General features: G+C 37.6%; 1 protein-coding gene across 1 annotated transcript in view; it reads left to right on the top strand.

Annotated features, from left to right (window-relative positions):
- The window catches only part of LOC124164103, a 408,402-nt gene that overhangs the window by 349,049 nt on the left and 44,389 nt on the right, over positions 1-14,964 (top strand). Inside the window, exons 4-5 of the mRNA XM_046541275.1 lie at positions 12,730-12,836; positions 13,900-13,942. Coding sequence (XP_046397231.1) covers positions 12,803-12,836; positions 13,900-13,942 — 77 coding nt within the window. The 5' untranslated portion in view covers positions 12,730-12,802. The remainder of the gene's footprint in view (positions 1-12,729; positions 12,837-13,899; positions 13,943-14,964) is intronic.

The raw sequence follows: 14,964 nt of genomic DNA, 5'->3' as shown, positions 1-14,964 counted from the left end.
AATACAGATCAACAAAGCTCATGTCTCTTAAAGTGGTCACTTGTGCTTCCTTTTGTTTTGAATCTAAGTTCGTGTTTCACTTCCCTCGCTTTTAGACTATCTCCCTTGCTTGGTGACAAGGAAAGTTGGAAGATAATTGTTCAGGAAATGCTAAGCTCTTCCAGCTCTCCTGCTTCATTTCATGAACTTCGTCACTCTGTCGAGGTTATAGAAATGGATCAATACCCTGCAAGTAATTTCCGCTCAATTTTGTGATAAGCCCTCCTCTCCCTGTTGTGTGACGAAAATTCGTTATTTTTATGGTCGTTTATAGGGCTTTTTTTATGTGCCGGGGAAGATGATTGAAGGCTAAAAGAGTTATTTGATAATTTGGAATTATGGCTTGGGAGTAAAAGTGAATAGCTCCTGAAATTGAGGATGTATGGCGTTTCTTATTTATTTTACGTTTAGAAATACTAACAATTGTCGTGATAGTAAATCCAATATTTTAGTCTCGTGGGATAATTAGAAAGGACAAAGACAGCGGCAAATCAGAGGAAAAAATCAGGAAAATTGACAATGGATAGTTGGTAAAGCCGCTATATCTTATTAGGTACCTATATATTATCATATGATATTCATTAACGGCTATCCTGCTCCTTTTGTGTTCAACACCATAAGATCTGTCTTCGAATAATTTTCGCTAATGTGTATCAGGATAAGTGATACCGAAAACGTAGATTAGTGTCATGGACATCGCGTGCTGTAAAATAACGCAATGAGCATTGGAGCCAATTATGGGTCCCCACTTTCCATGGGGTGATAGGCGCGACTTGGAGTTTCCTTACCAATTCGTTAAACTTACGTTGAATTATCAATATTTTAAAGTTATTCATTTTCTGATAGGATTTATAACTGCTCTAAAAATTAAGCGAGTCTATTTTCTCTAGGGGTCTTGCAGAAATCTCCTTTTTATTATATCGTGCAATTCATTTTTATCTCGTCGTATGCATAGTTAACGGCATTCTTGAAACCAAAAAAATAGAAGAATATGATAATGTCGCCGTGTTCGGAATAGCGATGAAAGGTGCGTTCCCCACGCTTGAAAGAAGTAATTTTCATGTCAGGACAATGTTTAACACTCAATCTCTAATAAGTGCGGTATAAAAGAATGTTTCGTCATAAATTCGCAGAATCTATCAATGATCCAGAGTTTCAAATCTTTTAGCCTTCAAATGAATTCAAATTTTTAGTCATTAACATTTAAATTATTCTGTGAAGTACACAAATCAGCATTCCTTTCAATGAAACGGAGTGGAGTGGACAGGGGAGTTTTCGTGAGTCATTTTAATCCGGAACTTTCCTCGATCGTTTCATTTTTTTCCCGCTCCCCTCTCGCGGCGCCGCCGTCGCTCTTTTCATCTTTCCTGCCCCGAGGCCGTTCGGCAGTTAAGGGATTTCTCGATGAAAAGTGTTTGATATGAGGCGCCTCTAATAGTTTCCACTTTCCCGTCACTCTCGAGCCTTGCTAACGGCTTAGGAAAGCCATTAATGGTTGGCTTTATTTCGTCGAACTAGAGCCTGGAGGCACGTGCTGGTGAGTCCTCAGTGGGAATTGTAGATGGGCGAAAATAATTCATTTACATGCAATGATAAATGTGGGTCATTTCACCTATATTTATCAAGCGTGTGGCTCATACGGTTTCCGATTTTGATCAACATTTTTGTATGGGTTTACATTTACTCCAAAATAAATACCCGGATAACTTTTATGGATAAGGTTTTTTTGTGAGTTGCAAGCGCATTTAAATATTTTTATTAAAAAAGCCTGCATTGAATCATAAAATGTCTTCTATTTCTCCACAAAATTGTCCTAACAGTCATGATTTTTATTTTTAAGCGGAGACTTGTCGTTAGACTTTAAATTAGTAAAAAGTAGATCGAAAGTCGAAATATTTTAAAATGCCCCTTCCTATTATTTTTATATTCAAGTATTTTAAAAAATGTCAAATAACTTCCGCAATATTTTCCGCCCCCACAAATAGGATATACGATCGTATATATAATGGGAACATTTCTCATTATGTAAACATATATGTCTAAGTGTACCAAAAATAAAATTTAGAGGCGAGTCGTGCATTAATTTAAAAAAAATATATTGTACGCTAAAATTTATCTCCTGATCTGCGTTCTAGCTCCCCCCATTCGAAAAACATACGGTAGGCTAATAATGCAAGTCCACGGATGCGATGACTACTCCAGACCGTAATAGTGTAATTTAATACAGCCTCAGCGTAAAACTATCAACGCCGCCAAAATATTTTACCTATGTTATTAATAGTACGCTCCCGTCGTGCTTTATGCAGGATCTGAATTTTTGTGCATCCGAAATAGGGTGAGTAGTTAGTTTCGCCATTCATTGCTATCATCTATTCCCCCCTTTATTATCTGCTCTACTTGAACGAGCAAATGAACCACAAATCTAATGACGTCACTTACTCATGAGAGATGGGCGGCAACTTTCGCGGTGTTTTATTTTAAAATCACGTGGAAATGGCTGAATGCGGAGGACTTAAATGTCGTCGCAAAATGTATTTCCCTTCTATCTACCGAAATTTTTATGTAATTGCCATTTCTGTCAATGACCTAATTATTTCAAGTTAATGACCTAATTATTTCGATCTATTTTAATTGAGTCGGTTGGAAGCTGACTTTTTTTCAACAGAGTTAGGTAAAGTTAATTGTTAGAATAAATACACAAAAACATGGTAGCCAAGGGAAACGAGTGAGTCTCTGTTCTGTGCCTACATCGAGTGGAAAATCAAATCTAAGTATCTATCTTGACGGATCCTATACATGTATTACATATCTCGTGGTACCAATAAATATATTATTATTATTATTGATCTCGCTTGTTTTCTATACGTAATTTCTGTATCTAACTCTGTATAGAGAAGAGAAATCACTTGTACCCCTTGGCTTCCAACCAACTCAATTTAATTACGATTGTTCTATTCCGAGTGGGTGGGGATACGATCGGAGTTTAGAATTTAGTATTACGACGACTTATTACTAGGGCTTATCTCGTACTTGGAATGTAAAACAAAATGCGATCGGGAGTGATGCGTCTTCTTAAAGCAGTATAGGATGAGCCACCTAGCACTCTCGTATTTCCTCCTCCTTTGGCTTGCGGTCGGCAGATGGTGACTAGAACCCGCGAAGTCATCGGGAGAAATCGTGTCCGATAGTTGGGTGACGACCGCAAAGCACGCGCCGAAACAGTTGACTCACGCCGGGCGATCAATTATCCTACCCTGCCACCGTAAACCGCACCTTGGGCCTTCATTCTCATGTTATGGCGGACCACGTGGTACTCCTCTTAAATTCACATCTTTTACCCGCAACGCTCTTCCGTGGCGCAAAACTCGTTACATTTATTACAGTTTTTGCAAGTTTTATAGGACACGTGTAACTAAATTATCACTTCCGGTTAAGACCGGAAGTGGCATGGGCGCACTGAAAAAGACCTTCAATTTCAATGAAGGAATATTACTTGATAAACGAAGTTGATTTGAGTCTGAACCGTTGTATTTTCTTGGAAAATTACTTCCGTTCAGATTACAGGTGTGTTGCTCTGCAGCTATTGCATCGATGGAAGCGAACGAGTTACTGCTTAAATCTCGAAATGCTTTTGGCTTTATGTTACTAAAAGGTAACTTACAGTTCAAACCGGATTAGGCATGTAGCAGCTCAGTCATTATACTGATCGTTATGAGCGAGGTAACGTTGAATTCGCAATCGACGACCGCTAAGCACGCGCTCCCCGTTGTTACGTTCCCCGTGATGATAACGAAGTTTTTTCACGACCAATACAGCACGGAGAAACACAAAATACGACCGGTGGATCGGTAGTTATTATCATTGATTGCATTCTCTTTATAATAACTTCTAATTTTTAGGTATGCGAATGATTTTTGACCTTTTTAACGTTCGAATAAATTAAGGAAAAAAAAGAATCAACATCTTGAATTTCGCATATCCGATTCCATTTATAAAAAATCAAAACATAATTAAATACCATTTTGGTTTAAAAATATAAAAATACGTTGGAAAGGGAATAAAAAGTAAATCGCCAGTTACAATCACACGTCTTTTTTTAATAATTAATCAACTGCAATTAATTAATGTCACTATATTTTATGCAAATTTTTATTGTTCAATTGTCAAATTGTTAAATATTTAAGTTTTCTTTTTCACACAAACCACACTTGATGCCACCAACGCATAAATATGTCCTAACTATTCATTGTGCTTTTAAAGTGGCTGGTTGAGGTGTGCCACTGGACTCACCGGCTTGGCAACAACAAACCCGCCTTCGGCGCGGGCATGGAATCGTAAGTGTACTGTTTTTCCCGGTATTATCCGAATAGTTGTGAGTTCGCGTTTGCTATGGGGCATCAATGGAGAGAGTGTAAGATATTTTGCTCTACCTAACCATCCAGAGGTCAAGATATCACCCCTTATCCCCCGGTAATCGGCTCCACTTTTACCTCTTGAGGACCTCATTTAGCGGTTGAATGCGGAACGTTTGCAGGCCACTCGAGAGAAAGGCGAGACCTCACCCCACTCCTCCATTATCTCCTCTTCATCCCCCCCCCCCACCAACACCACCATCTCCCCCGTAACCTTTGACGACGGCCGTCCCATTGTTAGGCATTCATCGAATGGGGTCGAGTTGAATTGCGGCGTCTTTTTGAGTGGATAATAACGACCCAATGAGGAACCGTGGTGATGGTCGTCGTTCCGTGGAGACCTTTTAACCAAGACTATTTTCAGGCGCTTTACGGATTCATACTTTTCGCATATACCGTCTTACAATGGGAGCGTCCAGAATGCGTGTCTCAGAATTCAATCAAACCTTGCAGTGTCATGGCCCATCGGGCGATTTCCTCGAATCACTCTCCATTAGGGGTTATATAACCAATATTTTAAACACAAACGCGTTTTAGCAATTAAACTTGATATGCATTCCGTCTATAACGTCAAGAATTTATAAGCTACCGTAGTCGAGTGTTTGCGACACGGACGTAACATAATTCAAAGGAAGCTTCCGCGTGAAAAAATGGGAAAATATCAGACGCCACATTTGAATGAAAAAACATTTCCTCGCGCAGAAAGAAAATTTTCAGTGAAAGCGGGTTTTAAAAAAATAAAATGCAAAAAGAATTTATGGAAAAAAATTATTGCTTACGAGAGTTCATCAAGAAACGGTGGCATGGTAATCGAATACCTTAATCACTGAGCACGTTAACATATAGCTTCGTGATGTTCTAGAGGGCACATTTCGCTGGTATGGAGTCTAGAGAGTGCGATTGTCAATTTTTTTAAATGTTGTGGTATACATGCCCCTGGAGTACGATAAAAGTGTCAAATGTGTTCATTGTTTACTTTGTCTATGGAAGCCGCTAAGGTTAAGCGTGTGATCTCGGCGATTTTCGGCTCACACCTCACAGCTTGTTCGTGAATGTTTGGCCAATAATAGTATCGTTACAATGCCCCAGCTTCCGTATTCGCCAGACATGGTTCCGTGTGACTTTTTCGTAATTCAAAAAAATTAAGAGAGCATTAAAGGGTCGTTGTTTTCCAAGCACATATATATGACTAAAAAGAATTCGCTGTCGGAGCTAAAGGTTATCCCAAAGATCGTGTTTGAAAAAGTGTTTCAAGGATTGTAAGAAGTGCAAGCACAAGTTCATGATGCCTAGTAAGGAAGAAAAATTACCTATATAATATTAATTAGTAGTAATAATAAAATAGCATATAATAATAATTAGTATATAATAATAGTACTTTTGAAGGCAAAAAGCATTAACTTGGACGAATAAATGAATATTTTTTCAAAAAACTAAATTTTATTGTAATTTTTGAACACGCCTCGTATCATGGAAAAAAACGATTGCGCAAGTATTAAACAAGTCGTTCGTCAGGTAAGGCGAGTGATGCATCCACTTTGTTTTTAATGAATATTGAGTGGTGTGAAAGACGCTTCAGACATTAGTCGACAAACCGGCTTTCATTCCCGGATATAACAGTCTGAAGCGTTATAGACTCAACGAAACCCCTCTTAATTTTTCGCTTTCGTTTCCGTTCGCCAAGTGGTGGTGCTATGTTGACCTTGGTTCGCGATCGACAATCATTTGCCAAGGGCAGCCTAAATGGATAGCCTTAGGCCGCCTGGAGTAATGACAGCAAGGTCGATATCCTCATTCATTTCTCCTTCATACTGGCTGTCCTATATCATCCTATACTTTTTTATCCCGTGGATATACAATGATTTAATGTTTGTTATGCATGAACTAGATATATGCGGGGATGTCCCCTTATTTCGATATTTTCTTTAAAAAAATATACATCTCTTTCTTTTTGAGTATTTTTTCATTATTCATGGTGAAACAAAAACACAGTACTATTCCACAAACTTTATTTTAGCTGTCAACTAGTTTCGACGTTTACACCGTCATTATCAAGACTAACTTAGTTGCTAGTCTTGATAATGACGGTGTAAACGTCGAAACTAGTGACAGCCAAAATAAATTTTGTGGAATAGTACTGTGTTTCTGTTTCACCATGAAAATTTCTTCGTTCCACCAAGTAACGCCCAAATCAGTTGATTTTATTTTTTCATTATGTTAACCTAATGCTTAGCAGTATAGCGTGGCAACCTCGTGTGTAGAGCACTTGGCTATCGAACAGAGAGTTCTGGCTTCAAATTCCAAGTGAAACTGCAATTTTAATCTGCGAAGTGCGAAGTACTGGGACAGGCCCAAATGAATATGCGCCGCTCGAGGTACAAATATTTTATTCGTTAGTTTTATTCAATTTAATTTTTTTGAAAAATCGCGTAAACACCCATAGGCGGATCCAGGGGGGGGGGGCACGGGGGCACGTGCCCCCCCCAGACCCTCAAAAATATGCAATATTTTTAATAAGGTCCCATTATCATTGTGTTCGTTTTGTATTACGAGGTATCCTTGTGCCCCACCCAGAACAAAATCCTGGATACGGCCTTGCTCGTGCCCCTCCCAGAAAAAAATCCTGGATCCGCCCCTGTAAACACCTCTGAGGGTATCCACGTTCAGTTAAAAACCTATTGAACTTAATAGTAAAATAGAGGATAAGTATGATTCGGCTTGCAGTTCGTTGATTTCTAGCCATTATGATCATTTTTTACAAATTTTCAGGTCCCTATTTCGTAAAACATCATTTTACATTATTGCTCGCATTTTTTTCGATTGCAGCCCACTGTGTCTCCTGACGAAGTTTTTAGCGTTACGCTTTACTCGATTTTGGGACTGGAATATTTTTCTTGAAACCGGTTCTCTCGGGTGTAGGGATAGCACCAACTGACTCTTTTTTTTTTGCGATTTTCGTTACCAACCTTGGAATTTGTGACATGATTTCAATGAATTTGAATTCTCCCAGCTATTCGCCGCGGTATGATATTAAAGTTTTCCCAAGTTTGTGTAACGCCAGTCAGATATAATATAATGCAGTGTCTTTTCGCGTTTGCATTTTTTGACGTACCCAGTATCATGGGATCTTTAACCTCGTTTTCCCGCGTAGAGAAACATAATACTATGGATAATTTTTTATATTGTACCCTAACACATGAATACAACAGTAATGTGAGCTTCTCATCAGGCCTTTTTGGGTAATTGCGCACAAATTCGTTTGTCAAATGGATTTTTTTAAAGAAACAGTCCAAAAATTGTTGAAAAAATAAATTCGGAAGCAGTCCTTGGTAATATCAATTTTGAATCTTAGAGTATTGGTCTTAAAATTGAAATGCAAGTTTTTACGACGTTTCGGTTCATTTACAAACAATCATCTCGGCCTGAAATGAAAATGAGTTTTACATTTTGATACATGAACATAATAAATGGTTACAACAAAGTTTTTTCAATTACATAATCAAAAAAGAAACAGTTGTAATTAAGAAAAGGAGGGACTAGAATTTTGATATAACATTTTGCAATGTTTATTGATTGTATCTAAGGTAGCATAATTCGTTGTCACCTGTCAATTTTGATAAATTTAATATGTAATGATATATTGTTTATGTCTTATCTTTTATTACAACAATTTTCGGTTTTGGAATTATGCACGATTTATTTAAATAATGTTCTTGTTAAATTATTTTCAGTATCTAAAATTTTGCTGTTTTCAAAGTCGAAATTATGGCCCTCGTTTAAACTATACCTAGTTTGCGAGGGCGCAGTTATGTTATTTTTTACCGATGATTTATGTCAGGAAATTCAGTTCAACAAAAATATTGTGATGTCTGTCCTATGTAGTTTGTGTTACAGTCGAGTCCTCGGTTATAGCATTCAGCCCTTTATAAGTGCGATTTTTATATTACCCTGGGGACCTCGAGCATGAGCATCCATTAATTATACGTTACGTGGAGTTAACTGGGGGAATAACGTAATTTTTTCCGCAAGGAACAGTGTAAAATTGCATTCTTAGTAATCCTAAATACTAGTCTAAATTAATTTATTTTGGTATAAATTCAACGCAATTAAGCATAGATTAACGTATTTACCCTGAAAATACGTAGTTTGAACTATCTCACGTTAGATTAGAGGGAGGGGGTCCTACCAAATCTCACGATATCTCACCAAGGGGGGATGAGAGGGTCCAAAAATGACTAAATCACCTCACGTAATCAATGGATGCCCCCTTATCTGTGGTGTAATTAAGTCTTTCCTTTCGCTTGTGGAATGTAGCTTATTATTGGTCATCGAAGGAGGCAGCGGGGTTTGTCTCGTCTCCGTGGGTCGAACCCTGGATTGTCCAAGGGGGTGAGAGGGACATCAAGGGGGCTTTATGAAGTGATGGCCATCGATCGTGGCCTTTCAGGGCGCCCTATATGAAGAGGGGCACCCTTCTCCGCCCCTATTCCCCCCAGGGTACAATTCCTCTTACGTGCCTCCCATTGCATCGTCATAATGGGATAGTGCTCCGACCAGTGACTGGAGAAATGGGATAGGCCGAGTGAGGTCGATAACTGAGATCCAATATCGCGATCCATTGAAATAATAAATTACGGCGAAAAGTTATCTTATAAATTCATCCAATCTCCCATTTTAAGTTGAAAACTGATGAAGCGCGAAAATTTCCGCTCACTTTTTCATGGGTTGGTGGCGTCATTATGTTGAAATTTATGGGTTGCTAAGGGATACCAATCGCCCTCCTAATGAATCACATCACCTCGTCCATGTTGAAGAACACACAGGCAGTGAGGTTTTTTTTTTTTTTTTAATTTGCCCAAAATTTCAAATATAGGAAACAAAGAAGACTCACTAAATGATTTTCGGCGGGATTGACTCAAACAGAAGGAAAAAGTAACTCATTATACAGTTTTTTTTCTCATTTACTCGTTCAGTTTTAACTTCACATTGAGGGAAGCAATCATGCACGAGAGTGAAAGCGGTCATGAACCGCTCGAAGCGTATCGATACCTCCAATGCATAAACGCTCAGAAATCGCCCACCGAATCTAATCCGCTCATCGAAATAGCCCTTACAGTACTAGATGAGCCGATTGGATTCGGTGGGCGATTGCTGTGCGTTTATGCAGTGGAGGTATCGTTTTGTGCATTGTGCTAGGCCAAAGGGTGGCTGAGAAGCAGCGACGTGATCGGTATATATCCGTGACGTCATCAACTCATTTGCAATAGGGTTAAGGACTTCGAATGGCTCGAGAAGTAAACTGTGGAAAAACATCTCTCTTTATATTTCAACCTCAACTACAGTCGGCAACAAATTAAAATTGGTGAAGGAGTCAATTCCTCAAACAATATTTTTTATAATCCTCCGCCTAAGCAAACCATGCCGGGACGTAAAATCAGGAAGCAAAATTTAGCGATCTAAAAATCATTTGATGATAAATAAAATGAAATGCAGAATTACTTACGAATGTGAGGGTGATAATCCCCCCTTGTAATCGTCAAAGAAAAGAAAAATGGTTGTATTTTAAGTTGTTTTATTTATCATATATCATGTTTTATGTTCGCCCAACATATACATAATTATATATTATATATTTTCCCCCGTGTAATACAATAATTTTTCCCAAGTTTTAACTACTTATACCAATCACGCATAATATAGGTAAATTCTCAGTCGTTTCTAGTTAGTGTTTTATTGATATTATTTATTCCTTTGAGATTCTTTCGAAGAAAAAAAAATAGTCGAACGTGTTGCCTACCCTTCAGGCGCTGAGGAAACCCTTATTTGCCTACGTTTTTCTCACCCTCCCCCCTTTCCCTCCCCAAGAGAACGACTTCTATTTGATTCTGAATGCAACGTAATCATCATCCTTCAAGTTTCATTGGATTTGCAGTCTTCGCACAGATATCATATAAACTAATCTTTTCCGTCTAATAAAGAATACAAGCGTGCTGCGCCCGCTCCCAGCGGGCTTCCCCCGCTCTTTTCAATGCAGGTCCACAGAGGGATAGGCGCGTTTCTAATTTTAAAATGTAGAAAAAAAAGGCAGGGTCTTATGTACAAATTTAATTGGTAAGTTCATGTACAAATTGAGGCCAGAGGACCTCTTTAAACACAACATTGGAAGTAATTACACTATCCTCTGTTAAACGCACATGATGACTCATACTTGTATCAACAGGAGACTTGAATGTGGAATCAACCGCATTTTGATAAAAGTTATTTAAAGAATGCAAGATATTGTTGCAAATGAACAAATGTATCAGTTTGTGCGCCGTTAACGTCAGGAATATTTACCTTTTGTTTGTTTTTTTTTTGTTTTTTAAATTATTTAAAAACCAATTTTATGAAACAATAGCAATATTTAGGAAGTAAGATATGCTGTCGCATGTTTTCTGATAAATTCTGTGCATTTTGGTACCTCATTTGTGGAGTTTGGTTGCGTATAAGTTGAGAAAAAGGTATCTGTACAGTAGAAATAATATAGAAGATTCATCACCTGCTCCATAATAAGAGTACCTGTCCAATTCAAGGTGTTCCTTGCTGTTCTTTCTGTCCAAATTTCTACCAACGATTGTCTTCATCCTACCAAAATGGGACATATCAATAATAATCTGTCAAAAAAAGCTGTTGCCTTGGGTCCTCCTCTCTTCTTCCAAACTCCTGCCTTCGATGTCCCCAGCTGCTTATGGAGTTTAAAATAGTTTTTTTTTTTTTGGAATTGTAAGGTCTCTTTCAGAAGATTTCGGTCTCGGTGGCTGTAGGATAACGCCTTGTCTGCTAGCCCAACTGTCATGGGTTCGAAACCTGTATGGGTAGTTTATTCCACTGCACAGGACATGGATGTGGGTTTTTGTCCGAGGTGCTCACTGTGTGAGAGAAAATGATAGTCCAACTACAGTTAAAATGCACGAAGAAGAAAGTAATAGAAATTCATTGGCATTATTTAAAAAAAATAATAGAAATTCTACACGAGGAGATGCTCAGCTTTCGCGCTTTAGCAACAATTTTCACACACTACTACTCGGCCCTCATTTTGAGTTTTTGAAGTATAAATTTCAAAGGCACCAATTTACAATTGCTTCACAACTATTTGAAATCAATCCCTCATGAGTTTAACCTATTGGAGAAACTCTGATCAGTGTCAAACTCACAGCATCATGGTTCTATTTAACCCAGAAGAGGGCGCACAGCAAAATATAACGTTAGAAAGTGCATGGGTGTCATCAACTCCCCAAAAAAAACATTTTTTTTCTCTTTCCTTGAAATGATACAGTTATGTTGTGTTCTTTATTGAATAGGTCCACCGAATTTTATTTATACTAAATATTTACTTTTACATTTCTACTATAAAATTGATAATGGGAGAAATGTATTCAACTGAAGTTCTCTATATACGCTATTTGACATTTGGCAACATATTTGATGTTAACTTTACAACTTAGGGTTTCAAGGCGTGAAATATCTTTTTAAACATCATATATGTAATGTTCTACATGCTAAGAGAGAAAAAAATAATTATCTCTCATGAAAGGGAAAAGCTCAGGGGAAGTCCTGAGCTCGGAAGAGGAACGTGGAAGGGTGCTTGGGATGTAGGTGACACCCCAGGACTCTTTAACTCGTTCCGATTCCGAAGCGGAATGAAAATTTTATGGGATACTGGCAGTATTTTGTCAAAATGTATGAGACTTAAAGGTATAAGAACTAACTACACTGTAGGTACCACGATGTATGTACGATGGGTCAAAGAATGCATCATGATCGGTATATATCATTTGCGATAAGGTTAAGGACTTTGAATGGCTCGAGAAGTAAACGGTGGAAAAACATCTCTCTTTATATTTCAACCTCAACTACAGTCGGTAACAAATTAAAATTGGTGAATGAGTCCATTCTGGGGCATTGGTCGCCTCAAACAATATTTTTTATAATCTTCCCCTCAAGCAAACCATGCCGTGACGTAAAATCAGGATGCAAAATTTAACGATCTAATAATCATTTGATGATAAATAAAATGAAATGCCAAATATCATTAACACCCTATATGTCCTTTATTGTCATATTGCCTTGGGTCCTCTCTTCTTCCAAACTCCTGCCTTCGATGTCCCCAGCTGCTTATGGAGTTCAAATAGCTTTCTTTTACTCATGTAGGGTTAATGTAACCAAGGGTTATGCATTAACTCCTTTTTTACTGTAACAAAGAAATGTACCTGTAATTTTTTTTCGATTCTCGTTACAGGAGTGAAGACGAGGAGGGAGAAGAAAGAACGGGACTAACTGGAGAGGGGGCTTCTGCTGTCCACAGAGATAGTATGGTGGAAGACGGACTTGGCCTTGGAGCTGAAGGTATGATTGAACTTTGGCCATTTAAGTAGGGCAATGTGAGAATCATGACGTGTGTGGTTACCTCACTCAAATATTTTTCTCCATATCTTCAATTTTCTTTGTAACTAAATAGTTGCTATCACACCTACTGCTCAAGCTCCTTGACGTACAAAATGTATTCTTTATTCAAGTATTCTGAATTTAGCAATCTATTATGTTGATGAACTGATTTGGTATAATTGAGCCTTTATAGCAAAAATATTACACTTGTTTCTTTCCCTGATTGTCAACTGAAAACCACAATTTGTTTTGACTGTCCGAGGTCATTTTGAAGTAAATATATGTGAAGCACCGAGTTTTTTTCCATTTTACATCATGTAGGCCTCCTATTGGAGGGTTAATGTAACCAAGGGTTATTTCTCAAAATAATATATTTGTAGAACTACAAGAGTGATTTGCAAATTTTGAAAAGGAAGGGTACCCAAGAAAAACCATATTCATGGTAACTGCTGAGTGCATTAAACAAAATGTTTGCATTGCCATAGCTCAGTAATTAAGGAGTTAGGATCCCTTGTCAATGGACAAAAAGATACTTAAAATTTGCTCCCCTAACAAATCCTCAAGTATTGCAGATTATTCCTAAAACACCCTCTATAGTTTTGAATAATTTTTCTTTTAAACCCAAGAGAAATGGCACTAGTTTAAGACAAGTAACCAGTGTAAAAATAAGTTTATTTCAAGCAAATAATTGTATTAGCTCAATTTTCAAGCACTACTATTATTGTATGCAATTTCGTCAAAATTTTGGTTTCATTCACCTTTTTCCATGCTGACAAAATGATCCAAAACCTGATTGATTGGAGCTTTCCCCTCCCTCCTGCCCCCTCAGTTTTGATCCTGGATACGCCTTTGGTGCGGAGTAGGTATTTTTTATTCATAGAATGTCCTGATTTTTTAATGTTGCTAAGGTTAGTTACATAGTTACATAATTGCATTGAATTTATGCACCTGACTATTCCTATTTTAAATTTCCCACTATCCTTTTTATAATTTGCTTAATCATTGCTGCTTATTCTTATTTTAGCTGGTCATCTCTACTCTGCTTGTGTGCCTGAGGAAGTTATGTGGTAAGTTTATCAATCGCCATTAGCATATACAGGGTGTCCTATTTATCTTGACCACCCGAAATAACTTTACTATGTTTTCATATGTTCACTGTCAACGTCAGCAAGTGGAGTAGTTCCAATACCCTCGTACCTGCACTAAGCGCTAGTGAGTCAGCCATTTTTCATAGCACTGTGTTTATGTTAATGGTCCACTGTGCTACATTTTTTAATAGCTCTTTAGGAGAGGAAATGAATTGCCGAATAAAAAATATAGGGTGCCATTTTAAAAAAGACATACCGCTGTTCATATCTTTGCAAAAAACAAAGCTACAAGGAAGGCAATCATGCTGATTAATGTCCTTCTGACAGCTAATGAACATTTGCTTGACACATTTTTGAATTTGCATCTGGACAAAAAGTTATTACGGGTGGTCAAGATAAATGGGACACCCTGTATGTACCCTTAGAAAAATAGGAAATTAGTGTAAAATGCTATCACTCAATTATAGTTAATTGCTAATCCTTCAATGCTACCTTAAAGGAGAAGTATTTATCATCATTCTTCACTTTAAATCATAGCTTCTCTCCTCATTGGACTATATCATTAGGTTCTTATTGGAGTTAAACAATTGGGATGAAGCCAATATCTTAAGCTATGGGGCTATCCCTCATGTAACGAATGAATGACTATTTATGCTCTAAAGTTTCCAAATTGGTCCGGACTATAAACTACATTTTTATTTTATTCTGCTAAAAATAAATGATGAATGGCTTATAATTATTAGGCATAAGTAAAAGCAGTGTACAAGGTGTGTTCAGAAAATAATGGGAATTTTAGTTTTCAGAAAAAATATTTGTTTTTTTTTTGTCTACATTAATTTTGTCGCCTTCAAAATAGTCCCCATTAGATATTATGCACCTGTGCCAATATATTGTCTCATCGTCAAAACTCTTCTCAAACTCAATTCGTGGTATAGCCTTTGCTCTTTATGATTAGCTTTGTTATCGATTTCTTTTAATGTCATCTATGTTAATTGAACACA

Source organism: Ischnura elegans, chromosome 8 (assembly GCF_921293095.1).
Source record: "Ischnura elegans chromosome 8, ioIscEleg1.1, whole genome shotgun sequence".
Lineage (NCBI taxonomy): Eukaryota > Metazoa > Arthropoda > Insecta > Odonata > Coenagrionidae > Ischnura > Ischnura elegans.
This window is presented reverse-complemented; position numbering and strand designations above follow the sequence as displayed.